This window comes from Leopardus geoffroyi, chromosome D2, assembly GCF_018350155.1.
Source record: "Leopardus geoffroyi isolate Oge1 chromosome D2, O.geoffroyi_Oge1_pat1.0, whole genome shotgun sequence".
In the NCBI taxonomy this organism is placed as follows: domain Eukaryota; kingdom Metazoa; phylum Chordata; class Mammalia; order Carnivora; family Felidae; genus Leopardus; species Leopardus geoffroyi.
Genome location: NC_059334.1, coordinates 35,136,316 through 35,155,273, shown reverse-complemented (window position 1 = coordinate 35,155,273; position 18,958 = coordinate 35,136,316). Strand labels below are relative to the sequence as shown.

Genomic DNA, 18,958 nt, shown 5'->3' with positions numbered 1-18,958 from the left:
ATAATACATCTATACTATTCAAAGAAAAGGATGAGATGCGAACATAATCCTCACAAAAAGTAGAATTGTCTGTTATTTGTTTATTTTTAGGGTTAATTTTGTTTTTATTTATATTCAAGTTAGTTAACATGCAGTGTCTTGGCTTCAGGAGTAAAACCCAGTGATTCATCTTTTGCATATGACATCCAGTGCTCATCCCCAAAAGTGTGGGTGTGTCTAAATTATCAGCTGAAAATAATAAGGCTGATCTAAAGGTTTATTAACAATAACAGCTTTCTGAGTACTAACAATATGCTGGATAAGTGTCAAAACATAAATTAACTCCCAATTTTAGTGAGCCAAATAAACATGTAACAACTATGGAAAGGAATACAAACAAACAGAAGACAAAATCAGAAAAAAGGTTGTGTTTTTAATTTTGGTAATTTTTTTTGTTTGTTTATTTTTGAGAGAGAGAGAGACAGAAACAGAGTGTAAGCCAGGGAGGGGCAGTGACAGAGGGAGACACAGAATCTGAAACAGGCTCCAGGCTCTGAGCCATCAGCACAGAGCCCGATGCGGGGCTTGAACTCACGGACAGAGAGATCATGACCTGAGCCAAAGCCAGATGCTCAACCGACTGAGCCACCCAGGCACCCCATGAAGCACCACCTTCTTAATTCAAGTAATACTTATTCTATAATCCACAGGCATTTAATTCACTTCAACAGCATTCAACAAACAGTGTTCTATGTACTACACACAAGAAGAACTGAATATGAAATAGCCACAGGCCTCAAGAAGTTTAGTCTAATACAGAAGATAACACAGACAAATTATAGTATAACAGAAACAAATTTATCAGAGGTGAAGAGGAAGCAGCTAAGTTTTGAAATTATCAGGCAGCTAATACTCGAGAAGGGTAGACCAGCACGTGCAAAAGCACAGATACAAAAATAAGCAATTAATTCTTACTAGGGCTAAAGGTAGAAGAAGGCTGTTGGTAGGAATAGTGCCAAAGGGGAAAGCAAGATTCAGATCTGCTTCCAAAGTCATGCTTAATAACTTAAAATTCATCCTGTAGGCAATGGGAGAACTATTAAGGTGTTTTAATAACATGGTCAAATGATGGGACAAATTAGTGTTTTAGAAAGATGGACAATCAGTAGGACAGAAACAAACAAAAGTACAAAAAGCATTAAAAAAAGAATGTAAAGTAAGGACAGGAGAAGGGGTGAGACTGGAGGCACAGTTATATGAGGTGCTACTGTAACATCCCGGGCGAGAACTATGAAAAATAAAGAATGGATAGAGTTGGAGATATTTTAAAAAATATTTTTTTAATATTTATTTAAGAGAGAGAGATACATTTTTTAAATGTTTATTTTTGAGAGCAAGAGCAGGGGAGGGGCAGAGAGAAGGAGAGACACAGAATCTGAAGCAGGCTCCAGGCTCTGAGCTGTCAGCACAGAGCCTGATGCAGAGCCTGAACTCACAAACTGTGAGATCATGACCTGAACCAAAATTGGATGCTTAACTGAATAAGCCACCCAGGTGCCCCTAGAATTGGAGACATTTAAACATAATATATATTCATTAAAATGTACTGAGTTTCTAGAATATGTTTGGTATAGTGCCAAGCCCTGATAGAAAGATAAAAGTACCCTTGCCTTTAGCTCATAATCTAGAAAAGACAAAAGAAAACAGGGAATTACAAAATGATCTAATAATTCCTCTGACATAAAATCTGCATAAAACTTAGATTCAGGTGTTAAAAACAGACAACAAGCCTAACCTGGAGTCACTTATGTTAAGTGACATCACCAAAGCAAGATTTAATTACAGTTTTAGCTTTCCCAGAAATGAAATATTTAACCCAATCAGGAACAGCCTGATCAGCAGTAGTTTAGCAAATCTGCCTGATTAGACCCCTGCCATTAGTTGCAAAAACCAACCTTTTTGCCTAGTAAAACTGTCTTGTTCCTGCTTCCTCCTGCCTATAAAAATCTTTCATTTTGTACATCTCCTTGGATAGCCTTTTTTTTTTTAAGACAGAGAGAGGGAGAGTGTGCATGCACAAGGAGGGTAAAAGGGCAGAAGGAGAGAGAATCCCAAGCAGGCTCCATGCTCAAAATGGAGCCCAATGTGAGGTTTGATCCCACAACCCTGCGATCATGACCTGAGCTAAAATCAAGAGTCAGGCACTCCACTGACAGAGCCACCCAGGTGCCCTTCGAATCATCTTTCCATCTGTTAGACTGGATGCTATCCAGTTCATGAATCACTGAAATGCTAAAAACAAAACCATGAGCCCAAAATGGAGTCACTTATGTTAAGCCACCACATTAGCAAACCAAGACTTAATACAGAACCTAACTAGAGTTTTAACAACATCCTTCCTTGCCCCCTCCACCAGGTCAAGAATGTGACCTTTAGCCAGCTAACCTGTAGTTTGCATTGTTTTAGGCAAAGTTGTCCTCCTGATGAAGGATAGAAGCAGAAAAATGTTCACCTTTAACCCAGAAGGCTGACCTATCGCCTGCATAATTTTGATAAGGATCAAATAAGTGCTGGTTGCTACATTCTTAAAGGGTCTCATGACTGTCTGTACATTTCACCAATAGTTAATACGGAACTGAATGATAAGCACCAGAGAAATCTTACAAAAATAGTTTTACAAGTAGAAATTCGAAGTAAACATTTATAATCTAATACTCCCTGCGTGTCCCTCCCCCCTGAAACTCTAAGCATATAACCACAAGCTTCATAAAGCAAAAGTGCAGCCTTTGTCCACAGGTCCTGTCCCTATGCTACTTAAATAAACTAAACTAAGTTGCACCATACAACTTCTCAAGAATTCTTTCTTGGCTGTTGCACTCCACGATCCAGCAACACTTGTAAGGGGAACAGAAGGTCTATCACTGGATTACCTTGTAGTGCTGATCAGGATTCTTTGCTAATAATTTCCTTCTTTCCATTCCCTATCTATCCTTAAAAACCTTTCCTTTCCTGCAGCTCAACGGGACACCCTTCTATTGTCACATATGAGATAGGGGAACTAAAGGAACGCCATGAACAGCTGTTTGTTCCTTTGTTTCTTTTTCCCACTTCTTTCCCACCTCTACTTTTGCTAGGACATACGCACATGTTATAGAACAGACAATGTATGTCCTCCCTGGAGAGGACAATGATTTCTTTGGAGTCTCCCAACAAACACAACAGATAATCTAAGGAGTGACCAGGCAGGGTTGTCATGAACTTTCCAAGACCATGGACTCATCAAGACACCTAAACACTCTTTATTCCTGGATTATGGAGACCACCCAACAACCTTCCTCAGTAAAAACCCCATGACCCCAGCAAAGACAAGAATCACTCTTCTTTCTTTTTTGAATCTCCCTGATGCTCTGTTCGTATCTACACTCTATATCTTCAATAAACTCTGCTCTCACTTCCTCTTGGCTCACCTTTGATCTCTACCTTGCACAAAGCCAAGGACTCTCTTGGGTGGTCCTACAGGCCCTCCTCTGAGTCCTTGGACCCAGCCAGCCTTCATCAGATGGAATGCTACCAGATTCATAAATGAGCAAACAAAGCTAATTTGATCTTCAAATTTACTTAGATCAATATTGCTTTTTAACAGAGATCAAAGTTTCCCAGATAAAATTCTGAATCTTGAAAAGGATTTGAGGTAGTGAGGGGAGACCTACAAGGAGGAGGTTTTTAGAGGGAGCAGCATGTGCAATTATATGGACAAGAGGGACATGTTCAATGAATTGCAAACAGATGCTAGAATTAGGGATTAAAAAGCAAAGAAAGTTCTTTAGGTTTCATCATGCAAAGAGAAGTCATTGAAAGGTTTTAAACCTGGAAGAAACAAGATCAGATTTCCATTTATAAAAATTATAATAGGCCAAATATAAATAATGTGCGTATTTGAGTGTCCCCACACACGAGAAAGAGTTAGATGATTCACACGAATTATCTTAAATTAACAATACAAAGGGAGGGTGACAAAAAAGCCAAAGAGCTACAATTGATTTCAGAGTACTCTTGATTCAACACTTATACTGTGACCTTGAAGAAGTATGTTAAATTTCTAGTCGCCTAGGGTGCCTGGGTGGCTCAGTGGGTTAAGCGGCCGACTTCGGCTCAGGTCATGATCTCGCGGTCTGTGAGTTCGAGCCCTACGTCAGACTCTGTGCTGACAGTTCAGAGCCTGGAGCCTGTTTCAGTTTCTGTGTCTCCCTCTCTCTGACCCTCCCCCATTCATGCTCTGTCTCTGTCTCAAAAATAAATAAACATTAAAAAAAAATTAAAAATTTCTAGTCGCCTATTCTTCATAGGATGAAATACTACTATAACTTCAAAAGAGGTCATAACAATAAGGGATACATCACTTAATAACTATGGAACAATGTAACCTGTATTCAAACTAAAAATCAACAGCCCAAAAATAAAGAACAAATCTGCTGCTTTCTGAAAGGACATCAATTCAAAACCCAATGTTTCCATATGTATATATTGGAAAATTGACTACAATTTGGTAAAATGCTAAGAACAATGGACTAAAAAAGAAGACCTGAGTACCAGTCTTCCCTACCAATTATGATTTCTATGCCCCAGTTTATTCTTTACCAAAAATAAAGGAATCGTACACTAAATGTTTTCTATAGCTAAAAATATTCAAGAACCTGAGGACATTTTCATTACTGCTGTCAGAGAATGGCATAACTTAAACATTAAGTAATACCTTATGAAAACCTTTGTGGATGGGAAATGGAATCATTCATTTTAAATCAATCATTCATGATAAAACACAATTTTACCACCCTAAAGTTTTTTGTACATAAAAATGGCCATAAGCAGAGAGGCTTAGAGCCATAACACCCTAAGTCTTTAAAAAAAAAATTTCTAAATAAAATTCCTAAAGATTGACAGTAAACTGTATGCTAAGTCATTCCTGTAATCAACCTATATAATAGCTTTATTTACTCTGCCATACAAATGTGGACATCAAGGGCTAATGGCTAATAACAATGATAATGCTGTCAACAATACCAGTAACAAAGTCAATGACATGATCCCCAGAATCCAACAGAATCTTACAGTCTTACTGATAAATTTTGTTTTACAAATATCAATAACTCATTCCAAAGAGAATGGGATAGTTAATAGAACTTTCACATAGGGGTTTCCCAGTGTAATATGAAATGAACAAAAAAAGAAGTGCTTCCTCTACTAATCTTTGAAAAAAAAAAAAAGCGTTTCATCTCATACAATATTGGTTTTTCCAAATCCTTAACAATGGATTTACAAGGTTAAATGATTACAATTAAAAAAAATATTTCATTTATGCAGGCCCAGGTAAAACAATTATGAAAATAAATACGTAACTTTATTAGAGTATACTTTATGGACCACAAATCTAAGGTAAGAACAAAAAAAAATCTCTCATTACACAAACTGTTGGAACACAATGAAATATTGATAAACATTAAGTTCTCAGTCAGGTCAGTCAACAAATATAATGGCCTACTGAGTCTTGAAAACACAAATGAAAGTTTCTACCCCTAAAAAATATTTAATCACTTTTAAATATCTGATGACATGTCATATAGAAAACATAATAAATTTATAATATGCTTGCAGGCTTCCAGTTTTGGAATAAATAAGTCATGGGAATAAAAGGTACAGCAGAGGGAATATACTCAATGGTACCATAATAATGTTATATGGTGACAGATGGCAGTGGCACTAGTGGTGAGCACAGTATAACATATAGAGTTGTCCAATTACTATGTTATACACCTGAAACTAATGTAACACTGTGTGCCAGCTATACTCTAAATAAATAAATAAATAAATAAATAAATAAATAAATAAATAAATAAATTTATACTATGATAACTCCTGAGGGCATAATTAGAATCAACAAAGGAAATAAGAAACATGCAAATGATAACAATACACTTAAAAATAACATGAACGTCTTGGGCACCTGGGTGTCTCAGTCACTTAAGCGTACAACTCTTGATTCTGGCTCAGGTTGTGATCTCACCATCGTGAGACTGAGCCCTGCATCAAGCTCTGTGCTGAGCTTGGAGCCTGCGTGGGATTCTCGCTCTCCCTCTCTCTCTGTGTCCCTCCCCTGCTCGCACTCTGTCTCTCTCTCTCTCTCTCAAAAATAAAAAAAAAAATAAAAACATTACAAAAATAATATGAAAGTCTTGAAGAGAGGATGAAAATTACCCACATCTCAGGAATTGAAACATTATTACCGTTATTTTCCAAGTCTCACTTTAACAAAAAAAAAAGCATTGCAGAGAAATGAAAAGCATAAATATATACAGACATGAAAATTAAGGCAGAGCTTTCTACTTAAAAAGTTCTTCACATGCAAGGGAAACTGAATTTTTGTGGTTTGGCTATTACAAACTGATTTAAAGATACATAAATTAGAATATTTTAATTATACAATCACCTACTAATATTAAACATTCTTACATATAGTAAGTACTAGAATATGACAGACCATCTTGCTTTTTCCAGAGATTATTTGATTCTACTTTTATTCTTTCTTCAAGGTGGACTGAACCCAAAGTCATTGCTTTCATCAATGACTAATCTATACCTCTTTCCATGTGAGTTAATATTCTTATGGAGAATATCTAATCCTACCTTTGTTAAATGACTCAGTAAAACAATTCTAAACAAGTTACTAAGTAATGATTTATACTAGTCTAGAATAAAATCCCCCAAAGTACTAAGACTTTAAACTCTGCCCCCCCACCGAAAAACTATACCATAAATCAGGTTTTCAGGAGGCAGCAGAAATGTGATCAGCTTCCCCATTGTGATCCTCTAAAAATATGCATCTCTTTTCAAATATAAAGCACTAACCAAAGCAACAGCTTATACTGTATACCATTCTTCTGAATACATTTTTCTACCTTCTCTGGTTTAGAGACAGTAAATTGTTTTGTTTATTTTTAAAGTTGTCCTGCTGGGTTGCTGAGGATCAAATTGAGAAAAAGTCTGCAAATTACATCCAGAAAGGGCTTTCTGATGATGTTCCTGAAGCACTGAAGTAACCAGTCTTTACCTCCAAATTTATTGTATTTATAGATTAAGTCGACATTTTGTTTTGGGTGTCTGTTACTTTGTTTGGGTGACTGTATACCTACAAATAGTAGGCAAATATCCTGACTTTGGAGACAATTAGTTCTGGAAAAGTTTATACTCTCATCTATCACATATTTAAAGAAAAAAATTCTAATTAAAAAAAACTAAATTTGGCATTGAAAAAATTCTCTCAGAATCCAAACCTAAGGGGGCAGTCACACAAATCATTCCAAACTTAATCACCAACACCAGCTGCCTACTAGAATTAGAGGCACTTATATACAAAGTCAATCCAAATGTTGAAGAAAAAAGAAAGCTTGTTTGCTCTCTACTAAGGAAACTTAGGTTGATAATATTTGAGGAATAATGAGAGAGGCACTTAATTTTAACTCAGGATTCTGATTTTCATAAGGAGCCTGCTGTTAAAATTGATTACATTCATGAAAACAAAACTTGGATAACAAAGCTGTTTAATTAATCATCAACCTTGTAGTGAAACCAAGAATAACCAAAATTATTGTGAATAAACCCACTTAATGATAAAATACACGAATAAACATATGAACTGAAACCATCATAGATACCCTGCGGACTAAAGTAGTCTTTAAGTATTCACAAATATTTACTAAGTTTCTACCATGTGCCAGCCACTGGGGATACAAAGATGAATAAAATACGAACCTTGTGCTCAAAGTACTGAGTCTAGAAAGAATATTAACAAAAAATAAATAAATAAATAAATAAATAAATAAATAAATAAAAGCAGAAGTAGTTATTTGCATGCCAGGCATCATGGAATTCTCTACATGTACATTAAATATACGTAATGCTCATAATAATCCTGTAAGGTTAAGGATTATCACTCTCATAATTTAGATGAGGAAATATTTAAAAGAATAAGTAACCCAAAGTCTCACAAGTAGGAATTATCAAAACCAGGATTTTAATTCTGGTCTGCCTGTTGGTTTGTACCAAACTAACCCCAGAGTACAGGAAGAGTGTACAATAGAGAAGACTACCAGAAAGAACATCTGAGTTAAGCCTCAAAAGGTGAAGAGGAGTTAGTCAAGGAGAATAAAAGAGGTTCCACAGTTTTTGAGAAAACTTTAAATAATACATGAAGTACTAACATTGGAAAGCACTACTATACATGTGACACATAGGTTAAATCAAATTCAAAATGACATGGACTTAAGTAGCCAATAATATAAAGGAAGTTCACTCTAGATTTCTTCAAAAACTAATGGGAGATGGGTTAATTATCCTTAAAGATTGTGAGAAAATAACTGACTAAAAGATAAAAACTATAAGAACCCCAGCAAAATATTTATATATTGATTCAAAGTTTTTACTCATATAAGAAAACATTATTACTATTATCAAGGATATAATATGTTTTAAAGATAACAAAGGATAGGATTGTTACATAAATAAAACTAGTTCAATTCTATTCTTTTAAAGAAATACCTAATCTAAATTTAGTCAAGGTTAAAAAATATTAAAACAAATTTCTTTGTGCCACCATAATGCGTGCCTGTATTTGTGTAAATTATATTATATTTTAAGGGAATAATATATGTTTAGTATTAACAAAGGGCTCAAAATAATTATCTTACAAAATTGTTTAAAAGCTTATTCATGTATGATCTTAACAATGACCTACTAAAATCAAATTTTTATAAATTCAAAGAGCATATACACTTTAGCTCTTTCCTATCTTCATCTTTTATGTTTTAGTCCCTAGCTTTATGGTTGACATCGGTTTGCCCATTTTGCTAAATTCTATCGTGGAAGCCAGTCATGTTCCCTCTGCCCTCATTCTAGAATGGAAAATATTTTTAAAAACTAATTACACAATTTAATATTTAAATATAAACTAGTTTGGGAGACAAAGGAGAAAAAAAGTGGGGGTGAAAAAAATATACACATTCTGTAAAAGGGAAATCAGTAGTAGGATTTGATAACAAAGAATTTTCTTTACAAGAGCATAAATTTATGGAAATTATACATGTAAAAGACATTTTCTACATTTCTTTGTTGAATTTTGGGATCCTGCTAAGATATTTCTCTCTCCTCTTTCTGTCAAGCAGAAATTTTGTCTGTTTCAATAAAACAAACAAAAAAAAATCCTTCAATGAACATTTTCCCACCCAATTCAACATTAAAAAACTCAAAAAAAAAAAAAAAAACATAATTCCAAAACCTTTTTTTTCCCCCCAAATCTTCCATTAGGCTTTATCTATCTCCTTCTGTCTAACCTAACACAGTGCTGCAGACCTAGGAATTGGTATCTCTGGCCTTCCCAAACAAAAAAGCATAAAAGTTGTTGCAATGTTTGAGGAAGTGGGTTTCATTTCACACAAGCTATTAAAATTCAGTATCTACAAAGTGAGACATTTTTATAAAATAACATTTTCACAAGAAAAACAATTGAAATTATTAGCATACAAAGTAAAATTTACAGAAAATTTCAAAATCTAGTCTAAATGTTCAATCGTTTAGCTAAATAATCGAAAAAGTCAAGTTGTAATCTCAATGAAGTTCCACAGAGGGAGCTAGCATCACAAAGAACAAATTTATACTACACTGGACTTCAAGAAATGACCTAGTCTATTAGAAATAATTGGATTTCCATTCACCAACATGAGTTCAGTTTATCTTCTAAGATTTTACCCTAGATATTAACAACCCCCCAAAAATACAGTATTACCTACATATTATGGCATATTTCTATTAAACCATATTAAAACTTATGAAAGGTAATATCTACCATGAGTACCTTTAAACAGTTTGTGAAGTAGGTACATTTATTTTAAATATTATTATTTCTCCTGGGGTACCTGGGTGGCTCAGTCAGTCAGTTAAGCATCCAACTCTTGATTTTGGCTGAGGTCATGATCTCACAGTTGGTGGGTTCAAGCACAGAGCCTGCATAGGATTCTCTCTCTCCCTCTCTCCCTCTCTGCCACTCCCCTGCTCGCTCTCTATCCCTGTGTCTCTAAAAATAAATAAATAAAGATTTTAAAAAACTATAGGAAAAAAAATAAAATAAAAAAAATAAATATTATTATCCCTCCCAAAAAAAGTAAAACATAGTCTTTCTCTAAGTCACTGAATTTAGAAAAAGTACAAAGCAATAAATAGAAATCTGAAATCAAATCACAATCTATTTCTTTTCTAATAGAAGATAAGTTATGTAATCGCTCCAAGCCTATTTCCCATAAAATGGGAATGATTATAATTTTTACATTCTAGTGTTGCTATGAGAATTAAATTAGAGCACAAAAGTAACTGACATAAAGATCTCCTTCCTTGGTTTTTTAATACATAAGTATTATTTAATTCTTTAATAAATTTTTTTCTAAAAAAATTTTAATAAATTTTCAAAAAAATCAATAATTACAGTTAGTAAAGAAAATGTTTTCAAGGATTAGATTAGTTGCTAATAGATGCTAAAAGTTCCCCAAAACTCCCAAATCCATATTACTCCCAAAATTTCCGACTCAGTCCTCAAGGGGATATAGATAGTGTTGGCATATAACCCTTACAGTGTTTTTCAGGCAGAAATCTGTCATAGCTTCATTCTCAAAATATTCCTGTTTGTTGTAGGCCAAAGGAAAAAAGAATTCAACAATCAGAAGTTTCTGCTCTCTTCATTCCATGCTGACCCTGATGAATATTCCCATTGATAGCACATACTGCAATACTGTCAAGTAAATTTGTAACAAAGGATTGATGAACTACACTGGGACTGAATAAAACTTCAGAAAAAAGCACTGAATAAAACTTCAGAAAACACCTCACCCTTCCAGGGTGAAACATCAAAGAGAGAGAAAGCAAAATAATAATAACAATATACTACTACTACTACTACTAATAATAGTCAATTTAAAACAACAAAGAGAGAACAAAGAAATCCATTAGCATTTTTTGCCTGTAGAATTTCAGGCTAGAAACTTAGAAACTATACCCAATAGGATTACTGAATAGACTAAAAGAGAAGTAGGCAACTAAACAAATCATTTGCTTAATGGATAATTATAAAATAGCAGAGTACTGATCTAATCCCACAAGGATATTTGAGAGACAACTGCTCCAAGAGCAGAAGCCAGTTGAGTTTTCATAAACATCATCAGACTCACAAAAACCTACATCACAAGTAACTTTTATATAACCTTTCCATAGCTCGAAACTTTTTCACATAATTTCATTTAACCATCCTTAAACTTATTCAAACATGAAATTTTCACCATTTTATAAATAAAGACATTAAATTCAGAAGATTAAATGATTAATCCAAGTGTGATAGGTTTTATACTTGTGCTAACTAGAACTATATTTCCCAGAATTTCCTTTCCTATATGGTTTCAGATTAGGACTAACCACAAAAAAATTCTGTGTACAATGTGGAGGGTGCAAGTGAAGCAGCAGCCATTTTATTCCAAAGGTAGTTATTGGTCACAGGTAGTAAAAGACAGAGAAGTATGGGTAGAATTCCAATTTGCCCTTATTTATCCCCATACCACCCCAGCTCACCCTCCCAAACAGTACCAGCACTATCACCAGATGCTCCACTGAAACTTGAGAGGTGGTAGCTGCAAAGAGCCAACAACCTACCAGCCTCCTTTACAGTTTACTCCAGCAGGTGGATTTTTGAAAGCTTCAACTCATGAAACTGAACCAGGACTGGACTTTTCTCTGATTCTTTGTGAGCCTTTACTTCCCTAGTTTTTTCCACAACTGAACAAGGTTTAATTCCTACAGTAAATTCCTTTATTTCTTAACACTCATAGTGGAACTGATACACCAAGGTTGTAATCTATGACAAAATTCATACATAAATTTCTTCTAATGCTAAGTCCAAGGCAGTACACATTTCTTCAAAAGCAGAAAATTGCAAGTTAGTTTAATTTTCTTTTTAATGTTTATTTATTTTTGAGAGAGAGGGAGAGAGCACGAGCAGGGGGAGGGGCAGAGAGATAGAAGGAAACACAGAATCTGAAGCAGCTCCAGGCTCTGAACTGTCAGAACAGAGCCTGGTGCAGGACTTGAACCACGGACCGTGAGGACCAGGAGATCATGACCTGAGCTGAAGTCAGACACTTAACCGACTGAACCACCCAGGAGCCCAGGATTAATCCTTTAAAGGTTTTAAGATTTTACCAATAATGATATATATTTTTCCTTCATCCATCATACATACATGAATATAAATCCAAGTTTAATCCCAAAATTATCTCTTATAATGAGTTCTTCTTCTTTATGTCAGGGTTAATAATTTTCTTTGAAATAGTAAAATATTTAAGCAAATACTCCAGAAGTTTCATGATTCAGGTATAACAACAGATGTGAAGAAACTATGAAATCCTAGAATTTTAAAGTGAGAGCACAGTCAAAAGTTCACCAAACAGGATAAACTCTGGTCACAGAGAAGGTGAGAACCATTTGTGGTTGCCTGAAATAAATTCGATCAATGTTCATTTGAGATTCTCACAGAAGTCACCTGATGGTATTGGTTTAAAAAATGAGCAAAATAAATCTAACATACATTTACAAGGTACTCCTGGAGGCACAGCTTTGCAAGCACAAATGGTATATGTTACAGCTTTTTTAAAGATCAATTTTAAAAAGCAATAGAGCAGGGGGAAGAGTTAAGATGGCAGAGCAACATGGAGTCCTGAGCTTGTCTCATCCCTGAAACGCAGCTAGATCTGCACGAAACCATTTTGAACACATAAAGAAATTGATCTGAGGAACAACACAATGATCTGCATTAACTTGAGCCACAGAACTCAGCAGGTACGTGGTGTGGAGAGGTGAACAGGGGAGAGAAAAACCGTGGAGGGTAGGGAGCCATTTTCATAGAGGGAGGACAGAGAGAAAAAGGAAGGGGAAGAGAACTGCACATCCGGATCGTGCAAGAAAAGCACTCCCCCTCAAAGCAACTGGAGAAAGAGGAAGAGTGAAAACAGTTGCACGGAACTGAACAAGAAATCTGTTCCCCAAAACCATTGACAGCGAGAAAGGAGAGGGTTTCAGTACCACCAGGATTCTACAAACAGTGGAGCACAGAGTCCGAAGTTTCAGAGCTTAGTGCCCGATAGTGTTCTGGTAAGGAAGTAGGTCAAATCCCCAGAAGCAGGCAGCACGGTATGAGGGGTCTGTGTGCTACATTGGGAGATGTGGTTTCCCTGCTTGGAATGCATTTGGTAGAGACCATATGGCCTCCCCACAGGCAAAGGTCCCAGCAGACCCCAGAAAGCAACCACATTTACTGGTTCAGGAACAAAGACACCACAGTTCAGCAAAACCTGGTGCCAGATGTGTGTTGTGATTTGCCGTAATCTCTGAACCTCTGCCACTGCACAATCACACAAACATTTTCTGGGGCAAACTAGCACCCAGCCATTGCACAGCAAGACCCTCCCCAAGAGAGCTGGCATGGGTCTCTGAAGTATGGGGTTTGCTTGTTTTTTTTTAATTTTTTTTTAAGTTTATTCATTTTTTTTTATTTTTTTTAAATATTTATTTATTTTTGAGAGACAGAGTGAGACAAAGTGAGACTGGGGGAGGCGCAGAGAGAGAGGGAGAAACAGGATTGGAAACAGGCTCCAGGATCTGAGCTGTCAGCACAGAGCCTGACGCAGGGCTCGAACCCACACTCTGCGAGATCATGACCTGAGCCGAAGTCGGATGCTCAACCGACTGAGCCACCCAGGCGCCCCAAGTTTATTCATTTTTGAGAGAGAGAGACAGAGTGTGAGCAGGAGAGGGGCAGAGAGAGAGGGAGACACAGAATCTGAAGCAGGCTCCAGGCTCTGAGCTGTCAGCACAGAGCCCAATGCAGGGCTCAAACTCATGAACCGGGAGATCATGACCTGAGCTGAAGTCAGACGCTTAACCGACTGAGTCACCTAGGTGCCCCTGAAGTGTGGGGTTTTCAAACAACACCATCTGAGATAAAATTCTGGAAGGAAGTGCTGCCTGGCAGACAGACAGCTTGGACACAGGCAGGATACAGGCAGGGAGTGGATGGAGGGCTGAGACAAAGGAGCTTGATCGTAGGTCGGTGAGAGTATGAAGTTTCTGCGCCAGACTACGGAGCTGGGTGAAGCCATTCATTTCCACATCTCCCATGAATGCATGCATGCACACTGATCCACCCCAGTAAGCTAAACAGCGCCACCTAATGGAGAACAGAGCCATTACACCAAGCCCTGCCCAACTGCACCCTCCAAGCACATCCCACAGGAATTCCAGAACAAGTCACTCCATCTGCTTAGTGTTCAAACTATAGAGTGCTTCATAGTTTGAATTCTAGGGGAAACTGGACGTAACTTCATTCGAGTTTCATTCTGTTTTCTGGTTCATTTATTTGTTCATTTTCTTTGCTTCTGTTTTTGCTTAAATTGTTTTCTTTTATCTTTCTTTTTTTTCCTTTCTTGTATACAGAATAGAAAAAATTTATTTTTTACTTTATTTTTTATTTCTTTACTTCTTTATTCTATTTTATTTTGTTTATTTTATTTTGTCTATTTTATTATATAATTTTTTTAAGTTTTAAATTTTTTCCTACCTTTCCCTTATTTCTCTATCAAGCTTCTTTCAACAAGCAGACCAAAACATACCTAGAATCTAGCTTCCTTTATTTGATTTTTTTTGTTTTTAATTTTTATTTTTAATGTTATTAATTTTTTTCTTCCTCCAAAATGACAAACAAAGGAATTCACCCCAAAAGAATAGGAAAAAATGAAAGCCAGGGACTTAACATAGATATAAGTAAGATGTCTGAACCAGAATTTAGAAACACGATAATAAGAATACCAGGTGGACTTGAAAAAGGCATAGAAGACACCAGAGAACCCCTTTTTGCAGAGATAAAAGAAATAAAATTTAGGCTGAAATTAAAAATGCTATAACCAAGATGCAATCTCAAATGCATGCCATGACAGCAAGGATGGACAAAGCAGACCAGCGAGTCAGCAATACAGAAGATAAAATTATGGAGAATAACAAAGCAGAAAAAAAGAGGGAAATAAAGGCAAAAGATCATGATACAAGACTTAGAGAACTCAGAGACTTATTAAAAAGGAATAACATCTGAATCATAGAAGTCCCAGAAAATGAAGAGAGAGAAAAAGGCGCAGAAGGTTTATGTGAGCAAATTTTAGTGGAAAACTTTACTAATCTGGGGAATGGCACAGATATCAAAATCCAAGAATTACAGAGAACCCCATTAGATTCAACAAAAACTGACCATCACCAAGGCATACCATAGTAAAATTCACAAAATACACAGAAAAGGAAAAAATTATGAAAGCAGCAAAGGAAAAAAGTCCTTAACCTATAATGGAAGACAGATCAGGTTCACAGTAGACCTATCCACAGAACTTGGCAGGCCAGAAAGGAGTGGCAGGATATATTCAATGTGCTGAATCAGAAAAATACATAGCCAAGAATTCTTTATCCAACAAGGCTGTCATTCAAAATAGAAGGAAAGACAGTTTCCCAAACAAAAACTAAACCAGCTCTGCAAGAAATTTTAAGGAGGATACTTAAATTCTTAAATTCTTTGAGCAGAGAAAAGACAAAACAAAAATAAAAAGACCAAAAGCAACAAAGAATAGAAAGGACCAGAGAACATCACCAGAAACACCAATTCAACAGGCAACATGGTGCTAAATTCATATCCTTCAGTACCCATTCTAAATGTCAATGGACTAAACGCTCCAATCAAAAGACACAGGGTGTATCAGCATGGATAAGAAAATAAGACCCATCTACATGCTGCTTACAAGAGACTCATTTTAGACCTCATATAAAGGCCATATACAAAAGACCCACAGCTAATATCCTCCTGAATGGGGAAAAACTGAGAACTTTCTCCCTAAGGTCAGGAACATGACAGGGATGTCCACTCTCTCCACTGTTATTCAACATAGGATTTAAAGTCCTAGCCTCAGCAATCAGACAACAGAAAGAAACAAAAGGCATCCAAATCAGCAAGGAGGAAGTCAAACCTTCACTCTTTGTAGACGACATGATACTCCTATGTGGAAAACCCAAAAGACTCTACCAAAAAACTGCTAGAACTGATACATGAATTCAGCAAAGCCGCAGGATATAAAATCAATGTACAGAAATTGGTCGCATTTCTATACACCAATAATGAAGCAGCAGAAAGAGAAATCAAGGAATTGATCTCATTTACAATTGCTCCAAACCATAAAATACCTAATAATAAACCTAACCAAAGAAGTGAAAAATCTATACACTGAAAACTATAGAAGGCTTATGAAAAAAAAAGCTTTTTGAAGATGACACAAAAAAATGGAAAAACGTTCCATGCTCTTGGATTGGAAAAACAAATATTGTTAAAATGTCGATACTACCCAAAGAAATCTACATATCCAATGCAATCCTAACAAAATAACACAGCATTCTTCACAGAAGGCTAGAACAAACAATTCCAAAATTTGTATGGAATCAGAAAAGGCCCCGAATAGTCAAAGTAATGTTGAAAGAAAATCCAAAGCTGGAGGCATCACATTTCTGGCCTTCAAGATGTATTACAAAGCTGTAATCATCAAGACAATATGGTACTGGCAAAAAAAAAACAAGTACACAGAAAAATGGAACAGAATAGAGAACCCAGAAATGGACCCACAAACATATGGCCAACTAATCTTTGACAAAGCAGGAAAGAATATCCAATGGAATAAAGACAGTCTCTTCAGCAAGTGGTGCTGGGAAAACTGGACAGCAACATGCAGAAGAATGAACCTGGACCACTTTCTTACACCATACATAAAAAATAAACTCAAAATGGATCAAAGACCTAAACGTAAGACAGAAAGCCATCAAAATTCTGGAGAAGAAAACAGGCCACAATCTCTCTGACCTCAGCTGCAACAACTTCTTATTTGACATATCTCCAGAACCAAGGGAAACAAAAGCAAAAATGAACTATTGGAACCTCATCAAGATAAAAAGCTACTGCACAGCAAAGGAAATAACCAGCAAAACTAAAAGGCAACCAATGGAATGGGAGAAGATGTTTGCAAATGATATATCAGATAAAAGGTTAGTATCCAAAATCTATAAAGAACTTATCAAACTCAACAGCCAAAAAACAAATAATCTAGTGAAGAAATGGGCAGAAGACATGAATAGACATTTTTCCAAAGAAGACATCCAGATGGCTAACAGACACAAGGAAAGATGCTCAACATCACTCATCATCTGGGAAATACAAATCAAAACCACAAGGAAATACCAACTCACACCCATCATGATGAATGGCTAAAATTAACAACTCAGACAACAGATGTTGGCAAGGATGCAAATAAAGGGGAACCCTTTTGCACTGTTGCTGGGAATGCAAACTGGTGTAGCCCCTCTGGAAAACAGTATGGAGGTTCCTCAAAAAATTAAAAATAGAACTATCCTATGACCCAGCAGTTGTACTACTAGGTATTTATCCAAAGAATACAAAAATGCTAATTCTAAGTGGCACATGAACCCCATGTTTATAGCAATACTATCAACAATAGCCAAAGTATGGAAAGAGCCCAAACGTCCATCGACTGATGAATGGATAAAGAAGATGTGGTGTGTGTCTGTATATGTATGTGTATGCGTGTGTGTGTGTGCGTGTGTGTGTGTATATATATACGTGATGGAACATATATATGTATGTATGTATATATATGGAATAATACTTGGCAATCAAAAAGAATGAAATCTTGCCATTTACAATATGGATGGAACTGAAGTGTATTATACTAAATAAGTCAGTCAGAGAAAGACAAATATCGTAAGATTTACTCATATGTGGAATTTAAGAAACAAAACAGATGAACAGGGGAAGGGAAGCTTCCTGACGGAAGTTTGTAAAATTCATGAGTATATTTATTAAAGGATAGAACCTTAATAAGGATATCTAGAATAAGTGTAGTCTGACCTGAAGGTGTATAGCCAGCCACAGATTCCTCGAATTTTTAATTCCACAGTATTATTTGACATTAAGTGTTTGCATAATAATTAAGGCTATCAGAACTTTCTTATGGTACAATGGGAAAAATAAAGTAGACTAAGTAGAAAATAGAAGCATATAAATTATTTTATAGCTGTCTCCTTTGGACAATGGCACTAAAAAGATTAAGATGAAATTTTAAAATTCCCAAACCTATCATTTTTAACTAAAAACCTCAAAGTTCCTGTGAAATAATATACTATAACAGAGCAGAAAAATAGCAATGGAGATATCTCAGAATCATATGTTCAAGTTATTTTTCCCTGAAAGAACCCTAAGAACATTAAAATTTTAAAAAGGAACAAAATTTTGTTCATATACCAAACTTTAAAGTGTTTTTCCTTATGCCAATCAATACTAGGCATTTACCTTTTCATAAAGAAACAAAAGTAACAAAATTACATTTTGTCATCTTAATAATGAGGTTGGGGAAGTCAATTGAGTAAAATTAACAACACTTTAATATTTTATCTGGGGAAAGAAAATGAAATTATATATTTCCCAATATGCCCTTAGTCTAGATGATGCAATACTACATGTTTTAACACGCATGCAGAAACAATTATTTCCTATGTTAATCTTATGTAATGTAAATTATCCTAATCTTACTAGTATTAAGGTAATAGTGTTAATTACATCTTTATATTTTATATCATTTGAAAACTCAGATTGTTTACACACACCTCCATAGAGGAATAAACTATGTACCACCTAGGGTTTAATGTACTTACAATTCCTTGTGTTTGTCTTCAGCCAAGATTTGGTCATTTGGTTTAAGAGAATACCTGTAACACAGAAACAAAAAAATACATCATATAA

General features: G+C 35.6%; 1 protein-coding gene across 4 annotated transcripts in view; it reads right to left on the bottom strand.

Annotated features, from left to right (window-relative positions):
• ADK (adenosine kinase) overlaps positions 1-18,958 on the bottom strand; it is a 529,136-nt gene that overhangs the window by 443,672 nt on the left and 66,506 nt on the right. For 3 of the 4 annotated variants that reach the window (XM_045439672.1, XM_045439674.1, XM_045439673.1), the window contains one exon: positions 18,871-18,924. The exons of the other annotated variant lie outside the window; for it this stretch is intronic. In XM_045439672.1, the coding sequence (XP_045295628.1) occupies positions 18,871-18,924 (54 nt within the window). The remainder of the gene's footprint in view (positions 1-18,870; positions 18,925-18,958) is intronic. 4 annotated transcript variants of the gene reach the window in all.